This window comes from Argiope bruennichi, chromosome 11 (genome assembly GCF_947563725.1).
Source record: "Argiope bruennichi chromosome 11, qqArgBrue1.1, whole genome shotgun sequence".
Taxonomy (NCBI): domain Eukaryota; kingdom Metazoa; phylum Arthropoda; class Arachnida; order Araneae; family Araneidae; genus Argiope; species Argiope bruennichi.
This window is the reverse complement of record NC_079161.1, coordinates 68,868,488-68,896,344: the sequence shown is the minus strand read 5'-3', so window position 1 is coordinate 68,896,344 and position 27,857 is coordinate 68,868,488. Positions and strand designations below refer to the sequence as shown.

The 27,857-nt window shown below is 32.7% G+C and overlaps 1 protein-coding gene across 4 annotated transcripts in view; it reads left to right on the top strand.

Moving 5' to 3' along the window:
• The window catches only part of LOC129957230 (peripheral plasma membrane protein CASK-like), a 416,803-nt gene that overhangs the window by 112,970 nt on the left and 275,976 nt on the right, over nt 1-27,857 (top strand). For all 4 annotated transcript variants that reach the window (XM_056069470.1, XM_056069469.1, XM_056069468.1 and 1 more), the window contains exon 2: nt 9,274-9,386. In XM_056069470.1, the coding sequence (XP_055925445.1) occupies nt 9,274-9,386 (113 nt within the window). The remainder of the gene's footprint in view (nt 1-9,273; nt 9,387-27,857) is intronic.

The window sequence follows — 27,857 nt, the reverse complement described above, 5'->3', positions numbered from 1 at the left end:
CACAAGATAAGTGTAATTTTTTACGTCATTCCTCATTCGTTAATTAGGGTGTTTTTGCCGTGCTATATAAAAAGTTAAATTCTATAATTATTTTTTCCAGCAGTACATTTATTGACACAAGATAAATGTAACTTTTTACGTTATTCGTCATTCGTTAATTAGGATGTTTTTGCCGTACTATAAAGAAATTTAAATTTTATAATTGTTTTTTCATCAGCACATTTATTGACATAAGTTAAGTGTAACTTTTTACGTCATTCGTCATTCGTTAATTAGGGTGTTTTTGCCGTGCTATATAGAAATTTAAATTCTATAATTATTTTTTCCAGCAGTACATTTATTGACACAAGATAAGTGTAATTTTTTACGTCATTCCTCATTCGTTAATTAGGGTGTTTTTGCCGTGCTATATAAAAAGTTAAATTCTATAATTATTTTTTCCAGCAGTACATTTATTGACACAAGATAAATGTAACTTTTTACGTTATTCGTCATTCGTTAATTAGGATGTTTTTGCCGTACTATAAAGAAATTTAAATTTTATAATTGTTTTTCCATCAGCACATTTATTGACATAAGTTAAGTGTAACTTTTTACGTCATTCGTCATTCGTTAATTAGGGTGTTTTTGCCGTGCTATATAGAAATTTAAATTCTATAATTATTTTTTCCAGCAGTACATTTATTGACACAAGATAAGTGTAATTTTTTACGTCATTCCTCATTCGTTAATTAGGGTGTTTTTGCCGTGCTATATAAAAAGTTAAATTCTATAATTATTTTTTCCAGCAGTACATTTATTGACACAAGATAAATGTAACTTTTTACGTTATTCGTCATTCGTTAATTAGGATGTTTTTGCCGTACTATAAAGAAATTTAAATTTTATAATTGTTTTTCCATCAGCACATTTATTGACATAAGTTAAGTGTAACTTTTTACGTCATTCGTCATTCGTTAATTAGGGTGTTTTTGCCGTGCTATATAGAAATTTAAATTCTATAATTATTTTTTCCAGCAGTACATTTATTGACACAAGATAAGTGTAATTTTTTACGTCATTCCTCATTCGTTAATTAGGGTGTTTTTGCCGTGCTATATAAAAAGTTAAATTCTATAATTATTTTTTCCAGCAGTACATTTATTGACACAAGATAAATGTAATTTTTTACGTCATTCGTCATTCGTTAATTAGGGTGTTTTTGCCGTGCTATATAGAAATTTAAATTCTATAATTATTTTTTCCAGCAGTACATTTATTGACACAAGATAAGTGTAACTTTTTACGTCATTCGTCATTCGTTAATTAGGGTGTTTTTTGCCGTGCTATATAGAAATTTAAATTCTATAATTATTTTTTCCAGCAGTACATTTATTGACACAAGATAAGTGTAACTTTTTACGTCATTCGTAATTCTTTAATTAGTGTTTTTGCCCTACTGTAGAAATTTAAATTCCATAATTTTTTTTTATCCAGAAGTACATTTATTGACACAAGTGTAATTTTTAGGCCATTTGTAATTTGTTAACTCGGGTGTTTTTGTCATGCTATATAAAAATGTAAATGTAATTTTTTACATCATTCGTAATTCGTTAACTCAGTTTTTTTACCGTTGTTAAACTTTGATGAGGGTATTCTTTCTTTAGGTTATTATCTTCAGAGAAGAATTTTTTTAGTCCGCTTTTGTTTGGTAATATGTACTCATTACAATCCAGTGACACTAGTTTAATGACTCTTTCTATATCATGTTTCGCTTAATTTTTACGAATTTTTAATGAAAAACTAATGTGTATCTAAGAATGTTATTAAGGTTCAAGAATTTCTTTTCTATTGGAAATGATGCTTCGAGTCATGGCGGTAAAACAGCCATGACAGGAAAACTGTTTTCGTCATAGCGATAATGGAGAAGTTAAAGTGGAATCCCAGTGGTTGATGGAATTATGTCAGGTTGTTGTAAATATGGATGCAGTAAAAAGAGAGGGACCGTGGAGTCAGACGACACTGGAGAAAGGAATTAGAGTTTGTTAAAGATGATACAACGAAGCTATTTTATTAAATTCAAAGATATTTAACAAAGAATCTTTTTTGTGCGTGCTTGTGTGTGTGTGTCTATGGTGTAAAAAATCAATCCTGTTTATAGAGATAAAGATTGACGCATAGTATTCGTACTGGTGATGCAATGGAACTAGAATCCGAACAAAATTTAATTTAGGAACATTTTTTATTTCATAATTTGTGAAGTTTTCAGAGAATTTTAGCATCTATTCTCTCTGTAAAATTATTTCTAATGATTATAGAGTAGAATTAAAGCTTTACTGAAAAAAGTAAGCAGTTCTAAAACGGTCAAGCTATAGTTTAAAAATCGATTTGTTTCGCTTATCTGATGTATTTTTAATAAATGTTGAGAATTTTTTTAAAAAATAAGCATATTCTCTAAAATTTTTTTAATTGAAAAGGATTTTAATCAAAATTCTTGCATCTGTCATTCTAATTCTTTTATCTTTACCCAATGTTTGAGTCATTTTCGAGCATTTCCCCCTGATTAAAAACAACAACTTTCAAAATAAGTTTTATTGAATTTTTCTCTATTGTGTTCAAAAATTTCCTTCATTGATCTGCTGGAATTTGTTTTACTTCTTCTCTGATTTGGCAAGGAGTCAAATTAGGAAATCAAGAATCACAAGAAAATTTTTATATAGTTTAAATTCTAGAAGTATCATTTGCAGAATTCTTTCTGATTTCATTTTCTCTTTCTCTGTTTTTTAAGAATTCGTGCTCATCTTTAATTACTCACTTCATTTTTTGCATTCGTCTGCAGTTTAACCAACAAAAAACAGGCAAAATTACTATTATTTTATTCCGAAAACTTTCTGACTCCATTACCCCCTCCCCTTCTCTTTCTCTTTTTAAAACTCAAATTCATTTTCAATTATTCTCTTCAATTTTTATCGTCTGCAGTGTATCCAACAAGTGATTTCATTATCACAGAGTAAAATAAACAAACGAAATCAATATTATTTTTTCTTCTTTCGTTTTCATAGCTTTCTTTTATGCTATTATAATTTTGATGTCAATCATCGTTTTCACGGACAATGCCATGCGGATTCTGCTTGTCCAAATATAGATAAAACAATTCAAATCATATCTCGAGTACATAAACGATGCCTCTAATTTAGAATAGGACGCCTTTGACAAGAAATCTTTACTGCGAGAATGTAAAACATTATTTCTAAATTCACATTGAAACGCAAATTTAGGACGAGACACTCCATGAGCATGTCTGCAAATTTATTATCGGCTCTGTCATCTCGCAACCCTCTCTGAAACCATCCGACCAGACGCGCGTCCACTTGACCACGAGTAATGTGTGTGCCCTATCGCTGATTGAGCATTGAGCTTTGCTAACGAAGGCCCGGGAGGCATTACCAGGTTGCGGAGGATCCGATAATGTTATTCGCCAATTTAACTGCAGGGTCGCTGGGTCGGGAGATCGGTGGATTAACCGGGGATCGAGAGCTGGGGTGAAACGAATGGGTGGGCGAAAGGTTCAGTGCTTTGTCTGGGGCTTGCATTAACAACCGATGTAGGTTTTAAGCCAGCATACGATGCCTTGAATTATTTGCATATTACTTGAAGATAACGATAATTGGTATTTGAATTTTATCTGAAGCATTTCTGGCATGTCTATGACAATGAGACAGTGATGGGGGAGAGGGAGGGGGGGTGCAGTATCTGAACTGAGTACAAAATTTGAAGAGGGTGCCCAGGAAAAGTCAGTTCATTGCTTATACAGAATACTGGGTATTCATAAATTATTATCCCAAAGGATAGGAAAATTAAGAATTGCTCTTAAAAAGAAAACAAAATAAAGTACAGTTAGTATTATTTTCAAGCGAATATGTTTCTCTGTCTCCTTCACGTTTCAGTTCAAATCTGTACAACTCGACTCAATTGGGAGTTTAAAAATAATACAATTAAGTCGAATGATTATGGAAACAACTAAACTCCAAGATGATATAATAACAGGCAACAATGTAATGTAACAGCATTTCATATTTTAAATGCATTTTCTTGAGCTTAAATTAACCTGTGACCTTGAATAGACTGCGCAGTAAGGAATGCATTGTCCAAATTTCATTACTCTGCTGTAGTTTTTTTTTTTTTTTTTCTTTTGGTGTTGGGATTTTTTTCCCGCCATTGTAAGTCAAGAAGAGAGAAATCACGCGTTTCTAAAAATAACAAATTAAAAAGAATGTACGAAGAAATGAAATGGAGAAATCACATGTGTTTATAAAAACAATAAATATAAGATTGTACAAGGAAGTCAAAGAGAGAAATCACGTGTTTCTAAATTTAATAAAAGTAAAAAAATATACGAAAAAATAAGGAAAGAGCAATCATGTGTGTTTCCAAAAATAATACAGTTAAAAATATACGAAGAAATCAAGAAGAGAGTAATCACGTGTATTTCTAAAAAAATTAATAGTAAAACTGCACGAAGAAGTAAAGAAGAGAGCAATCATGCGTGTTTCCAAAAATAATAAAAGTAAATATTTACAAGGAAATCAAGGAGAGAGCAATCATGTGTATTTCCAAAAATAACAAATTTAAAAATGTATGAGGGAATCAAAAAGAGAGATATCGTGTGTTTCCAAAAATGATAAATATTGAAAATGTACGAGGAAGTCAGAGAAGTTCGCGTGTATTTTCAAAAATAATGAGTGTAAAAATATATGAGGATGTCTAGGAGGGAGCAATCATGTGTGTTTCCAAAAAAACTAAATTTAAAAATGTACGAGGAAATCAAATAGAGAGCAATCATGTGTATTTCCAAAAATAATAAAAGCAAAAATGTACGAAGTCAAAAAGAGATAAATCAAGTGTGTTTCCAAAAATAATAATTGTAAAAATTTACGAGGAAATCAAGGAGAGAACAATCACGTTTGTTTCCAAAAATAATAAATGCAGAAATGATGAAAAAATGAAAAAAAAAAAGGAATTAATAATGCATGTAGTGAGAGAAAAGATATAATTTATAACTCTCCCGCCACTGTTAAAACCGTCACACACCCCTTAAAAGATTTATTATACGTTCCAGAAATGCGAACCAATCATAAAGCCTTGCGGAGCCCCGCAACTGGAAGACTATTTACTCTATTCTAATACCGAATCCTGCCCCCTGTCCTTCAGACGTGGCGACAGCCCTTAATTGCCCTCTAATGAGGTCGATATTACCTGGATGCCCGTCCCCCTCCTACAAATTACTTACCCTCCTAGAGGACTGGGGGGGGGCGCAGTTGAATGAAATTGCGAGAAGACAGAGAAGTTTTAATTAGGAAATAATTAGAGTGCGCGGCTTTGTCCGAATGACGCCGAAAAAGGCTCCATCGATAATTTAATCGAAATAGGAGGGTTTTCTTTTAAGACATTTTCTGGGGCTGAGTAATGATGGAGTAAGGTAATTGCCGTTTTGCGCCCCTGCTTTCTCTCGATCCCTGCACTGGTTGAAACGAATTTTTATATTCATTAATTGTTTTCCCCAGTGAGATTTCGTACTGTTAACGCATAAAAGGTTAATCATTACGAAAAATTACTTTTCTTTTTGTGCATTTTCTTCAATACTAAGTAATCTGGCAATGAGACGGTGGATTTATTTGATTGCTGTAATTGTTAAAAATAATTCCGCCTTTTTATTTTTGCATATACGAAATATACATCTATAAAGTATTGTATTTGTCAAAAATTTCGAACTCGAGATTTTGAGAAATATCCACACCTCAAAACCTTCCCAATACGAAAAACACATTAATTTCTATCTGTCTGTCTGTCTCTGAAAACGATAATTAAAAAATGCTTTCAGTTAGACAGATGAAATTTGGTATGTGATCTTTATACCAAATTTGAAGATTTCTATCAAATTTTGAATGAAATGCATTCGAAAGAAGTCTGTCTGTCCAGTTGTTCGAGTACAAATGAACATGACACATAAAGAGTTAGAACGATAAAACTCTTTTCACAGATTTATCATTTAAACTTGAGTATCGAATTCGGAACCAAATCCATCGGAGTCACAAAAAGAAAAGAGTTGACTGTCTGTCTTTTATTTCTACATATATATATGTAAGCATATTTCTGAAAAGTAGAAGGCAGGTTTGAAGACATAGAAGACGCTTTTTTAATCCTCTTTAATATCCATTCCGGGAAAGCATAATTATTTACAAGCAGAGACACGGACAAATCACTCCGCCACGGCAAAAAGCAGAAGTGAGGAAGGGAAGGAGGACGTGAAACAAATGATCACTTGTCTTATATAACATGGGATTTCCGGCCACGTGGCGATTGAATACACGTGTTGACCTTAGACAAGGGCAACGGAGGGATCATTTTCACTTGATACATAGAACTGATTGCGAAGTGGATACATAGAACTGACAGCTTCATACGTGGAATGGGATCAGGAAACAAGAGAGCACTGTAGAATGACCCCGATATGGACAGAAGTAGGCAAAAAATTTAGGAAATTAATTTAGATTAAATTAGATATTAAAATATCATTATATATATATATATATATATATATATATATATATATATATATATATATATATATATATATATATATATATATATATATATATATATATATATATATATATATATATATATATATATATATATATGTTCGAAAAAGATGTAGCTTAGTATACTGATTTAGTATCTACAATGTAGATACAAGTGTTAAACAAAATCCATCATTGGAGTGACCGTTTGTTGATCTGTATTTTCTCATGCATGTAAATGCGATATTTTCAAAAACGCAATAACTTAGATGATTGAAATTCGATTCACAGTTTTGGCATCGAAAACTAAAACTCAAATATGGTTCACAGTTTTGGCATCTAAAACTAAAACTCAAATGTGGTTCACAGTGTTGGCATTAAAACTAAAACTCAAATATGGTTCACAGTTTTGGCATTTGAAACTCAAACTCAAATGTGGTTCACAGTGTTGGCATCTAAAACTAAAACTCAAATGTGGTTCACAGTGTTGGCATCTGAAATTTAAACTCAAATGTGATTCACAGTTTTGGTATCTAAAACTAAAACGCAAATGTGGTTCGCAGTGTTGGCATCTAAAACTAAAACGCCAATGTAAAGTCTTATCAATTTTTCAACTAAATCTGTCAACGGGACGTCCGCTTATTGTTCTGCATGTATATACAATACCTTTAAGATGCAATGATTTAATTAAATGAAATTTGACGTAATTTTTTGCCTACAATTGTAGTTCTGTGCCATGTCAGTATGAAAAAATAGCCTCAAAAATGTATTTTCGGTTTTCTGATGCTTGTCTAATAACTGAATGCTAGCATTAATCACTAAAAATCTCTCTCTAGTATGTTGAATAGGTTTCCAATTATATCTAACATATTCAAATAATTCGCATATTTGGTACTCACTTTCAGAATATTCTATAGAATCGCAGATGCTGCATTGGCTAACAGAATCCTTATGATTGCAAACAACGTCTAGGGAAAGTATGGAATGTGTTCAAATAATTCTCATATTTGGTAATTATTTTCACTGCTTTGCCTACATAGTATTTGACATTTTATAGAATGCCTACATAATAAAAGCTATGTCCGGGGAAATTAATAACATATTCAAATAATTCTCACATTTAGAACTGTTTCTCAGTTCTTTATTTACATGGAATTTGTCATTTTATAGAGTGCTTAGGAACAATGCATAGGAAAACTACATATTATATTCATATAATTTTCATGTTACTCATTGACAGTACTATACTCAAATAGCATTTGTCTGTCTATAGAATGCTTGCACATTGCGCACAATATCAAGGGAAATACATAATACTAGCTTTTACCCGCGACTTCGTGCGCGTGGAAATTTTGATGTGTTATGTGTTCAGTATCATTAATGCTATTATATTCACGACAAAGGAGACCATTTTGAAATTAAAACAATTCAACAGTCCTGATGTTATAATTGTTTTGCAGATTAGTCTGGCTAAAATGAAATCAAGTCCGTATCCGTTGAAAATACAGTTGTCGACAGTCAGAAGACTCTGCGCATGCGTGAATTTTCAATGACAATTGAGGCAACGCAAATGCGTGAATTTTCTACGCCAGTTGGGGTAACGCAATACAGATTAGAAATTTTTATTTTCCTGTATTCTATTTTATTTTAATTCAAAAGTACTTCAGAATGAATCCAAAAGATTGATTAATTAACAATATTTAATTTTAAATGCATCAAACACTCAGAAACAGAATCGTTTGAAATAATCGGACGAAAACATATTAAGCCTAACCTCATTAGCGTGGGGAAAAAAATCCTGAAACCTTACTCATTTGGCGGTGGAGAAATGAAAAGATTTTTGGCAGGAAAGTTAGTTTTTAATTAATAAAAAATTAACACTCAATTAACCGGAATAAATAATAGCATATGTCCTATTCCATACTATAATCTATCTCTGTGCCAAATTTCATCCAATTCCGTTCAGCCGTTCCGGCGTGATTGACTAACAAACTTCATTCAAACTTTCACATTTATAATAGTAGTATAGATGTTCAAATAATTCTCATATTTCATTCTTTTCCTAAAAATGCCAAGGCATTGTGCAAAATGATGTCAGCATTTCAAATATTGTTAATAACACAATTTAAGTGCATAGTACACTATGACATTGTAGTATATCACATGAATTAACTTCATTGCATTACCATGATATGATTATCTCAACGAATCAAATTCGGTTTATTCAAGTTTTAAACGAATTCACCGTTTCATTATTTGTAATTTGGAAAATGATCATCACAGATTTTTAATTGATACGTGCAACGCATTTATTGTTATGATTTAACACATTTTATTTTCATTAAACTTATTTCATGTTTGTAAAGGTGGGACTTTATAACCGCTTTTCTGTTACTTTTTCGGTTGTTCTAAAGTTTTGAAATATTCAATACTTGTGTGTTCTCTGTGACAATACAATGTGTTGATAGTTTCAGAATTTAATTATCAGTAAATATATAAATTTAATATTTGATTCCGCATTAGACATCTGGAAGTGAAATTAACAAATGATAGATATAAAGATACTATAATATTTAAAATTAACGAAATGGAAATTAAAGATTAAAAAGTTTGTAGTAAGTAAAATAAAAAAAAAATCTTTTTTTTATTTCTCTAGTCAGATTGATTTAAAAATTGTTTTTTAATTAACTTATTTTTTTCTTTTTTCCCTCAGGGGCCCTTTCAGCATGGTGCGACGATGCGTTCACAGGACCACAGGTCAGCAGTTCGCGGTGAAAATAGTAGACGTAGCCAAGTTCACCTCCTGTCCAGGTCTCAGCACGGAAGGTATTTCACTATTTCATTTTTATATTCCATGTAGAATTAAAATCAATTTATTGAAGAAAAAAAACCTAACATAAAAGAAAATATAATATCTCCTGTCCTATTATCCTAATAAAAGAAACTGTAGAAATTATTCCTAACTTAAAAAAAAAATCATATCTAAAAGGAATCATATTCTAATATAAAAGAAACTAAACAAAACCTACAAAAAAGAAAATGTAGTTTACAAACCACAGAAGAACTAGAATTAGTTTTAATGCTATCATATACATACAGCATGGGAAAGATTAAAGAATTTTTTAGAGTGAAAAAAAAAGTTATTTTAAGATTTAAAAAAATCTTTATCAGAAGAAAGTAGCTTAATATTAATCTGGAAAAATTATTAAGCAATGAAGGAGTTTATATAATCGTCTGCCGTCGTCTGTAACGTAGAAGTTAAAAATATCCCCGTCCTTTTGGTTTGTGTCATTATCGAATGCGTAAATCCAAATTTGTGTTTGGAAATCAAGACATTCAGATAGGGTTTATTAAATGTTCAATCGCTGTGGGAATAAATTTAAGAACGAATAAAATGAACTTAAAAATTGGTTACGGAATCTTTCAATTTTTATTTATTTTGTACTCAGCATTATTTAATTTTTACAGTTTTTGCATCTTTTTTTAATGCTGGATTGTAACAAAGGTTAATGAGCAGAATTCTACAATTTTTATTTTTTAATCTGACAATGTATTTTTTTTCTATTAGTAGATCACTATTTTTTCATTATGATTTTAGTCATTAGTCTTGATTTGACTCTTCATGAACATTATGAATAAATAAGGTACCACTGAAAGGAAGCAAAACTTCCAATATTGTTATATATTTATATATAAAGTGTAAGAAAATAATATATATATTTTTTATTTTATTTCTTAAACATTCTAATCATGTGAATGAGATTTTCTTCTATAACTTTTGTTAATTAAAATGTGACAATCAAGATATGAGACATTCTTTATAAGTTAACAGTCCTTCTAGACTGTCACATCTTCTGATTGTTGTAGAATTCGACAACTATTTTTTATTGTCTCATTTAAGATATGCTCTTTATTAAATATGAATTTTAAACTAACTATAAGTATTTCAATCGTTAAAAATATTTATATAAAGTAAACCGATTCTATTAAAGTTCTTTCTATTCCAATTCTGTAAATTTCCTTAAGAGCATGCCTTAAAAATAAATTAATTTTAATAAATATTATTAAAATTCCCTCTCAAATACTCAGCTTTAAAATCCTGCAATCTTTTAAATATCCAAAGTCGTCTGACTTATTTTTGAAATTGTTAGCATCTGATAATAGTGACATTATTGAATTTATTCTAAATAATATTCCGCTGTCAGTTATCATTACTTTGATAAGTTTTAAATCATTCTGCGTATATTTGCGGACAAATATATAAGAGGGCAACGATTCTAGACACAACCGTGATTTAATGCTGTCAGAATCTACTGAATTTGTAGAAAATGAATAATAAGGGGAAAAAACACCTTATTAAACGCAAGAGTAGACAAATGATAATTATTTACAAAATTATATACTGAAAAAATAAAAAAAGATTGTTAAATTCCTACATAAATTAATTTATCGGTTAATGAGACGCGTCACTCACGCTAGCTTAGGAAGCCAAATCTTTTATCGTCTGCCTTTATCAGTAGCCGCCTTATCGGCACAGCGGATGATGCATTTTCAATTGCCTACAATATTACTTTTATTTTTCTTAAAAACTATATAAGATACAAAGTGGTGGAAACAAACCATATCACATAATGTTTTGATTTGTTTATGATTGGCTGCATTGTATTTGCATAGACGCACCTGGAAAATTTTGTAGTGATAGTAATATAAGTGTTCCAAAAATACTGCACTCGAGTTCTGAAAATCTGGTTTCTAGATCTATTATCAAATTTCGGTACACATGGAGATGGTCTTTGACTTTATCTTCTGAACTAATTAAATTTATACATAAGTAATATTTTAAAATGTTTAGAATGATTTAGTCTTTGAAGTTAATTTAAAAAAAAAATCTTTTTAATGATTTAAGTTTTGATGAAAAAGTTCAGTCATTCAAGGGAAAAAAAAGAATCCCTTCCAATATAAAAAAATAACGTGTCCAAAACAGAAAATTGAGCAAATTAAATATTAAAAAGCAGGAAATTTTTTTGCCTAAAATTACAAAAAAATATAAGTTTATAATTAAATTATATGACGAATAATAAAAGACAAAAGAAATATTAAATAAGTAATATTAAAGTAAGAACAATATTAAACTTTTATAGGGCACTCGATATTTGATTTTTGAAATACCAATGCAAAAACAAATTTAATTACTATACATTTTTCCGATATGCACTTCTTAAACTTGTACGCATAAATTCAAGGAGGAAATATTTAAAAATATAAATTTATAACTAATTAAATAAATGAAAAGAAATCTTTCTTAAGTATGTTTTATAATCTGTGAATAACCAACTGCGGAATCCACGGTGATTTATTTTAAAAGAAAAGTTGATTAACTGAGCTTATAGTTCGATCACCAGTTTGTTTGTAAACCTTACAACTCTTTCTGATCCTTTATAGTGAGCTTTTGGAAATAAATAAATAAACATCTTGATGAAAAGATTTAAAAATGGGAGCTTTATAGGTCTTATTGTCCCTCAAAGTAAAGCGAGCTATTTGAAACTTTGATACACAAACATCTTCCAAAAGAGCCAAACTTACTTTTGCTGAAATCAGTGCATATTGGAATCTAGCGTAAAAAATATGTATCGTTGATAGTTTCCTAAATAAAAAGAACTATGGTTGATAGCTCTGGTTTATTTATCTCAAATAAACCAGAACTTTTATATTTTGTATGTTAGTCAGAATTTTTGTCTACAGTTGGACAGTTTAGGATCCAGTTGATGGATTGAGACAGAGCAACAGAAATCGAAGTTTGCTGTCACAAAAAAAGTCAAAACAAAAGAGTTTGTCTTCGAAAAAGTATTTTGCTTTTTTAGTCTGTTTCTTATCGAAAAAATAGCAAGGGTATGTGGGACTCTTCAGAAATTCAGTATTCCAGAACTGTTACAGTTCATTATAAAATATCGGTATGTCAAAATTTCTCCTGAAAGCTTTTACCTTTATGCGGGCATCGAATTATCGCCTCACAAGATTCTAAACTGAAATAATAAACGACTCTATAATTCAGTTCAAATATTTATTATATAAAACGCTAGCATACGTAGCACAGAAATCGTTCTTATTACTTATTATCGAATGGCAACAGTCAAACGTAAGCAAATCGCCGTACGAGCATTTTCGATAGTTTCATTGAAATTTTTATAATTACAATTAATACAACGCTTCGCTTACCTAATTAATAGAACTGCAAATATTAAAAATGCTTCAAAGGTGGCTCTCTGTAGCGAAGAATATTTACGAAATATCAATCTTTGGCATGATCGTACGTTTTTACTAAATCTATTGTCACGATATTTTTTTAATGATTAATCAGGGTTGATACATAAATATCAGAAAATCGAATATGTATTTTGGATGCCTTCTTTTCGAATCGTTTGAAACCAAAATTTGAAGTGAAACTACAGTTGTAGTTAACTAAATACCAAAATTGATTTACTTCGGTCATTAGGGTTTGGATTTATCACATTTTCATGCAAGTAGAGACCGACAGACTTCAATCCTTGACGGATTTATATCCAATTCTGATATTTCTTTACATTGTAGATGATTACCTACCAGACGGATTACCTTACCAAATTACCTACTTTTATCCATCTAACTCTAGAAATTCTGTATTAAAGTTTACTTGAGCTGGACGGACAGGAAAATAAACTTCCTTTGATAAATTTTTCAAAACATGATAGAAATCTATACATTTGATGCAAGGATTATATACAAAATTTCATCCTTCTAGCTTAAATCGTGTTGGAATCTTCGTGTTCACAGGCTGAGGGAGGTTCCAAAAGTTTGTGTTTTTTTCGAACTCAAGGAAATCAGGGATGCAGAGATTAGTCAAAATCTCAAATTCGAATTTTTTGATGATTACAGTACTTTCTCTACATTTTGCATACATGAAAATAAAAATTTATTGGATTCTTTTTTTACTATCCCGTATACGTAGTATAGAAAAAATATTGTATGTTTGGTTTGGTTTGGTTATATTACGTCCCGTTTGAAGCAACACTAGGGCTATTTTGGGACGGACCTCGTCATTTTGAACCACGGTCAGATGATGAGGACGACACCTGAGCTGGAACCCCCCTCTCCACACCACACCACACCAGCGGGAGGACGTTTGGTCATGACGGATTTAACGTGCAACAGACCCCCTTACACGACGGTTCTTCGGTGGAATCGGGTCACGAACCTGAAACCCTCAGGTTCCGAAGCCGAGACCTTACCACCAGGCCACCGCGGCCCGAGAAAATATTGTAATCGTCAAAAAAATTCGTACTCCAGATTTTAACGAATCTAAATGCTTTAGACCACCCTGAGTTCAAAAAACACATTTTTGGAAAATGTCCGTTCTATCTGTCTGTAATAAAGACAACTCAAAAATGCTTCGAGCTATGTGAGTGAAATTTGGTATACGGTCTTTATATCAAATTTATAGATTTCTTTCAAATTTTGAGCAAATTCTGTTCAGATGAAATCTATCTGCCCAGTTGCTCAAATAACACGATATCTACAAAACGAAGAAAGCTATATAGATAAAATTCGGTATACAGAATGAACTTCAATAGTGTAGACACCTATGAAAGTTTGAGCTAAATCCGATCAGGGGCTCATCATCTGTAGATATGTGCTTTCAGAAACATATAAACGCGATAACTGAAAACCGCAATGACTTAAATATAGCAAATTTGGTGGGGGATTTTGTAACTACATGTGTAATTTTGTATCAAATTTTTGTTCTAATCGGTTGGGCAAAATGTGTCTAATGCACGAATTCGATTTTCGAATAGTATTAACGCATACCAGGGATTTATCGTCAAATAACAAGCCAAGGATGACACGATAGATTCGGCAGAAATGCTAAATTCTTGCTAAAAGTTAGTATTTCGTAATTATTCTACGCCATTGCTATAAAAAGCGTTGTCTTGGACAACACTTTTATTTGAGAGTATGCGAGAAAGTTTTAAGGTTCTAGGATGGATTTGATTCCAGGATTTACTTAGAACTTGCTCGCTGAGATTTCCTAACTCACACTCAGCCATATCCTTAACTGAAAAATTATATTCATTTTCCTTTCCGTCTATTCCTTCAGTCTATTGAAATATCATATTCATTTTCTTCCGTCTATTCCTTCCGTCTGTTGAAAAATCATATTCATTTTTCTTTCCGTCTATTGAAAAATCATATTCATTTTCCTTTCCGTCTATTCCTTCCGTCTATTGAAAAATCATATTCATTTTCCTTTCCGTCTATTCCTTCCGTCTATTGAAAAGTTATATTCATTTTCCTTTCCGTCTATTCCTGCCGTCTATTGAAAAATTATACTCATTTTCCTTTCCGTCTATTCCTGCCGTCTATTGAAAAATCATATTCATTTTCCTTTCCGTCTATTGAAAAATCATATTCATTTTCCTTTCCGTCTATTGAAAAATTATATTCATTTTCTTTTCCGTCTATTGAAAAATCATATTCATTTTCCTTTCCGTCTATTGAAAAATCATATTCATTTTCCTTTCCGTCTATTGAAAAATCATATTCATTTTCCTTTCCGTCTATTGAAAAATCATATTCATTTTCCTTTCCGTCTATTGAAAAATCATATTCATTTTCCTTTCCGTCTATTGAAAAATCATATTCATTTTCCTTTCCGTCTATTGAAAAATCATATTCATTTTCCTTTCCGTCTATTGAAAAATCATATTCATTTTCTTTTCCGTCTATTGAAAAATCATATTCATTTTCCTTTCCGTCTATTGAAAAATCATATTCATTTTCCTTTCCGTCTATTGAAAAATCATATTCATTTTCCTTTCCGTCTATTGAAAAATCATATTCATTTTCCTTTCCGTCTATTGAAAAATTATATTCATTTTCTTTTCCGTCTATTCCTGCTGTCTATTGAAAAATCATATTCATTTTCCTTTCCGTCTATTGAAAAATTATATTCATTTTCCTTTCCGTCTATTCCTGCCGTCTATTGAAAAATCATATTCATTTTCCTTTCCGTCTATTCCTTCCGTCTATTGAAAAATTATATTCATTTTCCTTTCGTTCTATTCCGGCCATTTATTGAGAAATTATATTCATTTTCCTTTCCGTCTATTGAAAAATTATATTCATTTTTCTTTCCGTCTATTCCTGCCGTCTATTGAAAAATCATATTCATTTTCCTTTCCGTCTATTCCTTCCGTCTATTGAAAAATTATATTCATTTTCCTTTCCGTCTATTGAAAAAACATATTTATTTTCCTTTCCGTCTATTCCTTTTGTCTATTGAAAAATCATATTCATTTTCCTTTCCATCTATTCCTGCCGCTTATTGAAAAATCTTATTCATTTTCCTTTCCGTCTATTCCTTTTGTCTATTGAAAAATTATATTCATTTTCCTTTCGTTCTATTCCGGCCATTTATTGAGAAATTATATTCATTTTCCTTTCCGTCTATTGAAAAATTATATTCATTTGACAATAGACGTATTGTACAGTATCGGTTATATTCACGTATGTGACCATATTGCAGAAAGAACTATCTCTTTCCGCAGCAAAAAAAAAAAAAAAAAAAAAGAAAAGAAAAAGAAAGAAGGAAAAAAAAAAAAGAGAGAAATTTTTAAAATTTCCCTTTTCTCAGTGGGATTTTCTTTGTATAAATCTCCTTCCATCCGATCTGCCGCGTGGCAAAGTGTGCCGTCCACCCCCTCGGAGGTCAGATTAATGTCGACGTTTCCACGAGTCAGCAGCATTCGTGCCTGGATTTTCGCACTTGTTGGAAGACTTTCTTTTGCTCGAAAGGAAGATGGATATTCTGACAAAAACGCCTAAAAGAGTAAGGTGGTGAAAAATATTGGTATGACTTTCGCCACCTTCCTTTATCAGGGGATGCTTTAGAATTCTCGAAAGGATCATAGAAATCTATAAAATGTATTTTCGATTTTTTCTGCCTGCTGGGTTTTTGTTGAAGATTTAAACCAACTTTTTCCGGGAAAGTAGCTTCGAATCCGCATTTGAACTTGAGAGGAAGGGACTCTGTATTAGTTCCGGCTTTAGAGTATAATCCGCAAAGCATGGAACCTCCATTTGTCATCTTCTTTTTATTCTTTTGCTTTGTGAAGAAAACTTCAACCCATAGCTGCGAAAAAAGGGAAATGAGAATCTTTGAAAAAGCATTGCGATTTATTAAGAATCACTGGGAGACAATTTTATTAATGTTTCCTTCTCTATTTACGATTATAACTTGTATATTAAACTAGCTCCTCTGATGATCAGTTGGGTCGCCTAGAATGTTAGTTTTGTTTGATTCAAGTTAAATAGTTTGGGTTTAAGTTGATATTCGAATTCTCCCAATAGGTTTGCTTAATGAAATCGGGTCCTATGACTTCACAGCGCCATTAATATTTTATGTGTCTGGTTAATTTATTTCTAATTGCACATTGCATTTTACAGTGAGGTAACTTCACTTTCTGATACCTTATATAAGCTGGTAAGATAATTACACATAACATAACGCTAACATAACATAACTTCAGACCCTTGCAACTATAATCTACTGGTTATTTAAACAGTATAATGAGCATAAAGTGAGAGAGACATCCGAAGACATTTCTGTTTTATCCATCGCTGTGACTATCGTCCGACTGTCCGATGTCTGACATTTATTGACTAAAATTTGGCGGCCGGGGGTGGTAATATTAGACAAACAAAGCCGAGAGCAAGGAGCTGGCTAAGATTCAAATGAGAAATGGTAGTGGCTTTGTAAACAAGCTATTAAAGAGAAATTGAAAACGTATGCCATAAACAGACATACAGTTTGTTTGTGATTACAAAATTCAGAAAATTATTAACAAAATAAGGGTAGAAATGAGGACAAAAGGACAGAACAAAATAAAAATGGAAATAAAAATACAAAAACAACTAAGTGTTATGTACTAACACGAAAATAATGAAATATAAATATATATGTATATATAGTTACTCTAGGAAAGAGTGTTCTTTAAAACTGAAAAGAGGTGAGATAATACCCGAATATTTTTTTTCTCCTCAGTTTTCGACAGTAGAGGTAGCCTTAGTGTTGCTCGAAAACGGGACGTTAATATAACTGAATAAGCTAAACTTCAACAGTAGATTAAAATCACGCAATTAATTATTTGAAAAAGCGATGAAAACGATGTGAATTTCATTATAGCTATGAGAACTGTTGTTAAAAATTATATAAGCAAATATTTTTTAAAAACATTTTCAGTTCATGAAAATATTGATAGGCAATTTTATTGGTATCATTGACATTTTTTAGATTTTCAAATGCTGTAAAAATCATTTTTTTTTCACTCTGACATTTTTAGAAGTTAGGGTATAAAAGCCTTAATTTTTCATTTAATTTTTAATTAGATTTCTAAATTAGCAATTGAAAAGTATCACTTCGAGTTGAACTCACTTATAATTAAAGTTTATATGTACTAAATTCGATAGTTCTATATCAAATGGTACATCATGTACAGCGCTGGCACATATATAAACACTTTCTTTTATAAATATTGTTACAAACATGTAATGCTGCTTCTCAGCACGGTTCATTCTATACCGGAAAGACCAATTTAGAATCATCTGTATTGGATGCTCCTCGGGTGCCAAGCCAGTAATCCCAGAGCTTGGCGACCGTTTGGGGATTTGGCGACTTTGGTGACAAAATAGATAATGCTGGAAACTTCGAGAATTTTAACTGTCCGTCCAATAGGAACTGAAATACGCCTTGATTGGCTCAGAAGATTCTCGGCCCGCCTCCCGAGAACTATAAAAGGACGGCACTCTCAAGCTACAATGAACCAGATCGGAATCGTAGGCAAGTAACGAGTCTTCGAGAGGGCAGCGAGAGGAGTGAGGAGGCGGAGTGCCAGCGTTATATGGAGTCCAATCTATTGCTGAACTGGGCTGTGTGCCGAGTCCTATTGTCTATTGTGGAAGCAGCATCAAGTTGTATGTGGAGCAGACACTCGTGTGGTAGTGAGTCGACAGTTTGATACAACTAAAGCGAGGAGACTGTGAGAATACCAGCCGTTTGGAGAGACCTTCAAGCGAATCACCGAGGATCCCCTCTCCTGCTGGATTCTGTCTGGCCGCTTTGTGTGCTGTGATCGATTTCTACTTGTGAGCTACTGTTTGCTGTTGTGTGGTGTCCTGTTCTGTACGTCTCGGCTGTATGTAGTTGTCGTCTTTGTATTCGTCGTCTTGTTTTTGTGTTTAATAAAAGTCGTTATTGTTTTCTATTGACGAGCATGTTGTTGTCCCGTCGGGACAATTACTTGCCATCGATCAAACAGCATTTTTCAGCCTTTCTACGCATGCGCTGAATACTTGCCGCCTTATAACTGGTCGAGTGTAAACCTGGCATTAGGATTTTAAAAAAATGTCTTCTTTTTTTTGTCTCCAAAAAGGATTTTCGTTCCCTCTTTTATTTCGAAGTATAGACACCTTTTAATTTGCATCCATAGTAAATTGTTGCAGATATCTAAGTTAACTTCATCTTTTTCAGTCGCAGCATATAACAAGTTGGATGATATATATATATATATATATATATATTCTGTATTAATTTGTTCCATACCTTTAAAAGCCAAATATTTGGGCCAACAAATTGGTTGCCAAAGGCAGTTAATGTTTAATATTGTTGCAAGATACCTGTGTATAAATTCAGTAGCAATAACAATAAAAAAAATATCTTGAAATTTTTTTTAAAATTAGAAAAATAAAGTTGTTTTAAAAAAGTTTTTGAATTTTAAAATGACGCAAAAAAATCTTTTGTTTAGTACTTCGAAGTTATTGAGAAAAAAATATAAATATTTCAATTATTTTTTAAATGAAAATTTAATTAAAATTTTGAAAAACGTTTATTAATTAGTACTTACTATCCAATAGATATATGTCAAATTTGGTAGTTCTAGATTCCACGGGATCCCCAAAAGGGTTTTGATACATTTTTTTCCATCATGTGTGTCGCATCACGAATTGTACAGATGATATGTCATTTGGATGGAAAATATGGAATTATTTATAGTGTTTTGATTTGATCAAAAATGTGAAACTTTTAATACTTTTTTATTTTTTATACACGTGCATTAAAATATTTCATAAGCATACTTTTAACTCGTAATAAAAAACAGTTAATCTTTTTCAGCTCAAAAAAATTAATTTTTCACAATATGTTCCAAAAAAGCCAGTTTTATTAAACCTTTATTTGATCTGAAATGAAGTTTTTTGCATGTTAAAAAATTGCTGCTTTATTTTATTTGAGCAAAATAGAATATTCCAAAAAGAAATAAATTCTTAATTAGGATTAGAAGGAAATTAAACATTTAAGGAAATTTATTTTAGAATGATTTGATTCGAAGATTATTAACTTCATCTTAATATGGCAACAGCTTTTTGAACAAGCGTCAACGTTGTTAAATTTTTGATTTCATAATATTTAATTTCTTAGCATTTCAGTTTTATTCTTTAAAAAAAAACATTGTTAATGGATTATTTTAGAATGTTCCCAAAAGAAATAATTATGGATATTAGTTAATTTGAATTTCAAATGTGGTATTTAATAATTTAGTAGCTTCTATTAGAATCAGTTTCTATCCTAAAATCGAAAAGTAAAGCAACAAACTGGAAATTACAAAATTTTGCCATGTTTAAAACCGATATCTAAAACTATGAAGCAAAATTAGTATTTCTTGAAAAATGTCTTAGTTTGTATGGCGTTAAGAAAAACAGACGAAATCGGGAAGTTCCCACACTCCGAGTGAAGGGATAAAAACCTGTCGATCTAAACAAATTCTTTTAAAATATATCTATTTTTTTCCTTACCTAAATCGACACGTGTAAAGAAATCCCTATCAGAATCTCACTGTATATAATAATGGGGATAAATATTTCGTTCGCTCTTTACTCTTTTTGCTCTTGTGTCGTTCTGTGAAGTGATGTACCTTTTGCTTCTTGCTTGTACATAGATTATGCCTCTCGGGATGGAATAAAGAGAAGTTTGAAATTCAAAAGTGTCTTCTCTCCCTTCGGCCACGAAACTACTAAAAAATTATGTGTTTACATATATATAAAGTTATTTCGTGTATCTCGGAAACGGCTCTAATGATTTGGGTCAGATTTTATATTTAGATAAGGTCTTGCTTTTTAAATTTATCTATACAGGTGTCTTTCCTGAAAAGAAACGTGACTTTACACACACATAAAGAAGAAACACCATTTTTTTTATAACTACTAGAACCTTTTTCTGTCTGCTCTTATGCTGACAATGTCATATAGTAATGTCATGCCATCTCGTAGATTTTTATGATGCATTGTTTCCATAGGATGACAATCAATGATGTCATATAGCGCCATCTCGTAAATTTTTATGATGCATTGTTTCCATAGGATGACAATCAATGATGTCATATAGCGCCATCTCGTAAATTTTTATGATGCATTGTTTCCATAGGATGACAATCAATGATGTCATATAGCGCCATCTCGTAAATTTTTATGATGCATTGTTTCCATAGGATGACAATCAATGATGTCATATAGCGCCATCTCGTAAATTTTTATGATGCATTGTTTCCATAGGATGATAATTTACTAGTACCTCATAATTTTGTGAGATGGTGCTATATGATTCTATTCGAATACGGACTCACATCCGCTAGCAGTGCAATTATTGTGTAAACCACTTCGAATAACATGTTAAACTAAGTACATTCATGATTGGTTTATTTAAATAACCAGTTCATATGTAGACAAGATTGAAAAATATTCATATCTAATCAATATGTGATTCGTATCTAAATACTTTCTCTGAAAAAAAGACGATTTTACAGAAAAAAAAAAGACGAACTCACCTTTATACACTTTCTATAGGCTTTTCGTGCAATTTGGGCTACATCTATCTGTTTGACAAACACCGCAGAAATATCGAACTCCTTACTAAGTAAAGAATGAAGTTTTTTTTTTTTTTAAATTTTTTTCCCTGGTGCGATTTCTACTTCTAAAATTCTTTCCATCTCATCTGCCGCTTGGCCGAGTATGCCTGACCCCCCCCCCATCCCGTGCACCCATCGAAGGAGGTCAGATTAAAGAAGGCGGGTCCACGATTCAACAATGTTCGTGTCTGCATTTTTCTCACTTGCCGAGAGTATCTTTTGTCCGATGGAAAGATGGATATTTTGACAAAAATCCCTAAAAGATGAGGGTGAAAGAAAAAAAAATCAGTCTAACTCCCCCCCCCCTGCTTTTTCTTTATCGGAGGCTGCTTTATAATTCTCGGAAGGATCACAGAAATCTATAAAATGCATTTTTGATTTTCTTGCCTGCTGCGCTTTCCTTGAAAGACTGAAACCGACTTTTCTGGAAAAGTAGTTTCGAATGCACATTGGAAACTGCGTGAGGGATGGAGGCCCTGTGTTTCTTTCGGCTCAAGGCATAATCCTGACGCGTATGAATTTGCCATTTGTCAACATTCTTTTATATGGTTGCGAGAAACTGAAACTGCAAGCAGACTTTTGAGCAAACATTGTAGTTTATATTGAATCATTATGAACAAAAAATACGATGATTCATCAGGAGTAACAATATACTTAGATGTTCAAAGGATTCCGTAACTATTTAAATCCGTCTAATTAAGTGAATAACACTCAAGGTAAGCTTACACTCGACCATTTATAAGACGGTAGCGCATGTGTAGAAAGGCTGAAAAATGCTGTTTGATCCATGGCATTCGTTTCAATATTCTGAGACAACCACTTTTCGACGATTTTGTCTCATTAAGGGGAGAGACGCGGAAGGATGAGCGCATTTCCGGAATTCTCCGTCAATCTTTGTCTCTGATTTTCGCCCTATTAGATACTTTTTTGTTCAATATTTTTTTCCCACGTGTATTTGAATATCGTGTCGTTTCTGACCATAGTATTTTAATTAAGTGTGCGAGTATTCCTAGTTTAATTTGTTGTTAAATGTAAACATCCCCTCCTTTCATTTTCCCTCTCACCCCTATTTTGACGAATTAAACCCATCCTAACGCATGCGCAAAAGTACGGAGAACTTTAGAATCCGTTGTAAAACAATACTAATCGCAACAGGAAAACAATATTACGCTGTATAGTATTTTTTTCTTACTGCGCATGCGTTTGTGGAATTTGGCTTGAAAAAATTGATAGCTTATAGATTAATTCAGACATTTTTTGCTCTTTGTTCTCTCTGATGCGATTTTATATTTTTTTCATTTATTTCGCCATTTATTTTCTTATAGTTTTCCAAATTTAGGTATGTTAACCTTTTTTTTATTTTACCTTGTTTTTTTGTGTAAATATCCATCATTTTAATATGATATGCTGTGAAAAAAAAAAAAAAATCTGGGACGCGAAAACGGTTATTTACAGCCAAGCATGGAATACCTGAATCTATCTTGTGAAGTTGCAGCAAACATAAATCAGTCCTTTTTTTATGCATTCACTGCCTACTGGTAGTCTTAAAACTGACCGAATGTAAACTCACCTTTTTAAAAAGTTCATGAAAACTTTTAAATATTTTCCAAATGCAAATGAATGGCGCTATTCCTAAATGAGTAATCAATCATGTAATCGATTAGTTAGTATATTATTAGTTTGGTATATGATTTGGTGATTGGAAGTATAATTTTGTGTCAAATTTCGTTTTCAATCATTAAAAATCGCGCCTAAAACATATTTTCGATTTTCGGTTGCTATTAACCGCATAACACTGTTTAAATCGCCAAATGACTCGCCAAGGATGACACGATAGATTCAGTAAAAATGTTAAATTCTCGCCAAAAGTTAATATTTCGTAACTGTGAGATGGAAACTCCGTATTTCTTTTGACTTGGGGTATAATCTTGTCACGTATTTATCTGTCATTTGTCAATATTCTCTTATGTGCTTGACAGACACTGCAGTCATAGGAATGAAAAGCAGATCTTCAATGTAATACGGCCATTGCCCTTAGATTTTCCATCATTTCACCTAGAATTTGAATTTTTTATTGGCCTGGCTTGGATCATTTTCCAGTTATAACGCTCACAGACAGATGAGCGCATATCATTTCAAAACTGTATTTATCCTATTCAGAATGTCTCAGAAACACGAATTCTGATGACAATATTTTCTTTTTTGTAAAACTTCTTGTATCCGAAAGTAAAAATTGAATATTTTTTAAGTTTCTTTTTCCCATTTATCATTTTTATTTTCTCACATATGTAGTATAGAGAATGTATAGTAATTGTCAAAAAATTTGAACTCGATATTTTGACGAATCTTCACGTTACAGACCTCGCAGAGTTCGTAAAATACATTTTTGAAAGATGCCCGTCTCTCTGACTGTTTGTGACAGAGACAACTCGAAAACGACTTGATCTAGAAGGATGAAATTTGGTATGCGGTCTTTATACCACATTTATAGATTTCTGTCAAATTTTGAGCAAAATTCGTTCTGTGGAAGTCTGTCTGTCCAGCTGTTCGAATGTAAGTCAACACGATAACTTCAAACCGAAGAGAGTTAGATAGATAAGATTCGGTACACAGATTTAACATCTATTGTGTAGACACCTGTCAAATTTTGAGCCAAATCCAACTACGGGTTGATTGTCTGTCGGTCTGTACTTTCAAAAACATGTAAACACTATAACTCAAAGTCGCAATGACTTAAATTTATCAAATTTGGTATATGATTTTGTGATTGGAAGTATAATTTTGTGTCAAATTTCGTTTTCAATCATTAAAAATCGCGCCTAAAACATATTTTCGATTTTCGAATGCTATTAACTGCATAACACTGTTTAAATCGCCAGATAATTCACCAAGGATGACACGGTAGATTCAGTAAAAATGTTAAATTCTCGCCAAAAGTTAATATTTTGTAACTATTGTAGGCCAATGTTCTCTGGGATGATACTTTCATTAGAGAATATGCGAGAAAGTTTTGGAAAGACTACTCCCGCTGGTTTGTGTGTAAAACTCTTTCCATCTGAGGCGAGTTTGCTGCTTACCCATGCGATTAGATTAATGCAGGCGGTTAGTTGTGTTTGTGCCTTGTTTTTTGTATTCCAGGAAGAGTTTCAGAGAATCTAAATCAAAACAGATACTCTGATAGAAATTCATCTAAAAATAGAAGGCAGCGAAAAAAAATTGGTATAACTCCCACCACCATTTTTTTCTTCCTTCAAAGTGTTTCGGTATTCTCGAAGGGATCGTATCAATCTGTTAAGAGTGTTTTCGAGTTTTCTGCATTTGAGGGTTATATTTTAAGGATTTCGCTCCACTCTTTATCTGGAAAGTGGTTCTGTATCTAGATATCTAAAGGAAATCTACTTTGGACGAAAAGGTTGCTAAAGTTAAAAACTTGTTGTGCTGAAATACATTATTGCTCTTTTTTACTTTCTCATAAACTTAGCATTGAGAAGGTACAGCAATCGCCCAAAAATTAGAATTCTCCACGTTTTAGCCCTCCCTGAATTGGAAAAACACATTTTTAGAAAATGAACGGATGTCTGTCTGTGACAGAGATAACTCAGAAACCCATTGAGTTAGGCGGTTGAAATTTGATATATGGTTTTTACATCGAATTCGCAGAATTCTATCAAATTTTGTGTAAAAGAAGGAATCCATCTATCTGGCTGTTCGATTATAAATTAGCGATAATTACAAAACAAAGAGAACTAAACTGGTGTGCAAAACTTAAGCAACACTGTAAATTTTAAGCAAGTAACCATGAAATTGCAGAAAAGGGGTTATTGCGATCAGTACAATGAACAAGTAATTCAATAGAAAGGTTATGCGTATGCAAATGTCAGGAACAAAACATCATAGGTGAAATGAGTGTATGCAAAACGCGTTAAGTCGGGACGCGTAGCTCAAGACTACAAGGAAAGGAAAGACGGAGGCGCAATTTAAGAGATTCGCGTCGAGTGCAAGTGAGTTTTTTCGTGAAATATGGCTAGAAGAAATCACCTGGACGACTTCACACGTGGAAGAATGATCGGAAAGCTGGAGAAGGGGTGCAGTTTGACCAGTGTAGCGGAAGAGTTTGGAATCAACAAAAGTGTCGTTGCGCGCGCTAGGAAAGTCTTCCAAACCTTAGGTATAGTTGTTATAGTTAAGTTACTTGTAGGTATAGTTGTTAGAAAAGTTAGTGTTGGCCGCCCTAGGAAAACAACTGCAGTGGATGGCCGATATATCGTCCTGCTGGCGAAAAGAGACCGATACCAGTCAGCAAGCGCTACTGCTGAACAATTGTGTACAGCAACAAGGCAACAAGTGTGGCCTGACGCCTTCATAAAGGTGGCCTATTCGGTCCTGAACGCTGCATCTCTTTGAAAGTTGGCCATCGATGGCGCCTTTTAGAGCGGGATAACAAAGGATAACAAAAATCGAACATCTCATCAATGGTATCATGTACTCTTTACGGTTGACAGTCGTTTTAGTGCCACTAGTGATTCTCAACGCCAGGGGATTTAGAAAAGGGTCGGAACACGGTTTCATCTCAGTAACATCATGGAAAAAGACCGCTAGGATGATCCTGGAGTTATCGTCTGGGAGACATTACACTGAACGGGCTGACTGAGCTCCACGTTTTCGGCAGAGGTTTTGTAACTGGATATCGCTATTGTAAGGAGGGGATCCTTTCCCATGTGTGTCTGTTCCGAGGTGCTATTGGACCAGACTTCGTTTTTATGGATAACAATGCACGGCCACACCGGACAGCTGATGTTCAGCAGCTACTGGAAAATGCAGATATCACTCGAATGGATTGGCCATCATTCTCTCCTGATTTAAATACCATAGAACATGTGTGGGACGCTTTGCGGAGACGCCTTGCGGCAAGATTACATCTTCTGGGGAACACCCAACAACCGAAACAAATGCTGTTGGAGGAATGGAGACTCTTACCTCAAGAACTGTTGGACAATCTGGTGCTGAGTATGGAGAAACAGTGGGGAGCAATCATTGCATTAAGGGGAGGGCATATTCCATAATAAGGAACATCTGTTTGTTGTTCTTCCTCTTGGACAGACAATCATTTGTAGCGCTACTATGAGTTCAATAATGCCTTTTTATGCTTGACTCCATACTATATATGCGATGTATTCATTTTTTCGCAGGTATGCTTCGTCATCGTTTAAGTACAAAATTCTATCTCTCATTTCTGAATTTCATGTCTCTCAATGATTTTTCGTGAAGTTATGGAAAAAAAAGCACTTGTTGCTCAAGTTTTGCACACCAATGTAGATAGGTATAACTCGATACTCAGATTTAACATCTACATTGCAGACGCCTGTCAAAGTTTGAGCCAAAATCAACAAGACGTTCATTGTCTGTCGGTCTGTACTTTCAGAATCTTGTAAACGCGATAATTCAAAAATGCAATGACATAAATATATCAAATTTGGTTTGAGATTTTATGGCTACAAGTGCAGTTTTGTACCACATTTTTGTTTAAAACGATCGTGAAAAACTTGTCTAAAGTACAAATTAGAATTTTGGTTATTATAAATGCATGCCAGGGATTAATTGTTAAATAACTCGCCAAAGATGAGATGATGAATTCAATAAATATGCTAAATTAGCGCCAAAAATATTTCTAGCTATTGGACGCCAATTTCATATGAGACGTTCTCTGGTGTGACATGTTTATTACAAAGTATGCGAGAAAGTTTTAGGAAGGCCACTACCGCTGATTTATCTTTTATAAATGTTATTTGCCTGAAAAATTTGCTTGAAAATTTTCTATCTCAGTATTTTTCTTCGAGTATACCATGAGCAAATGCTATTTTTTGAAATAAAATTTACCAGCTGTTGTAACATTCCCCGTTTCCAAGTATTGATAAGACATTTACAGCCAGCTGTGTCGTCTCTGTTACTTACTAAACTTCTCGAGATAGCCATATGGTGGATATTTTCACCTGGATGGTCTCGCATCTGTTCATTAGCAACTACAGTGAAAGACCATATGTGGGAATTCCTCGTCCAAGTGATATTGATAGTACCTTCAAAGAGAAAGGGGAGTCCAAACATTTGGATGCTAAATGTTTCTCATTGTGAAAGGACTATGATAAATCCGTGTTCCAGAATAGTCAGTTATGAAAGGTGCATCACTAAAAGGACCTTCCCACGACCTACTGGCGCCACTGAGGGAGCCTATTGCTGAACCCCAATTGGCCAAAAGAGAGGTCAAATGATCAATGTAAAGTAAGAGGCGGAGATTGTCGCCGAAATAAAG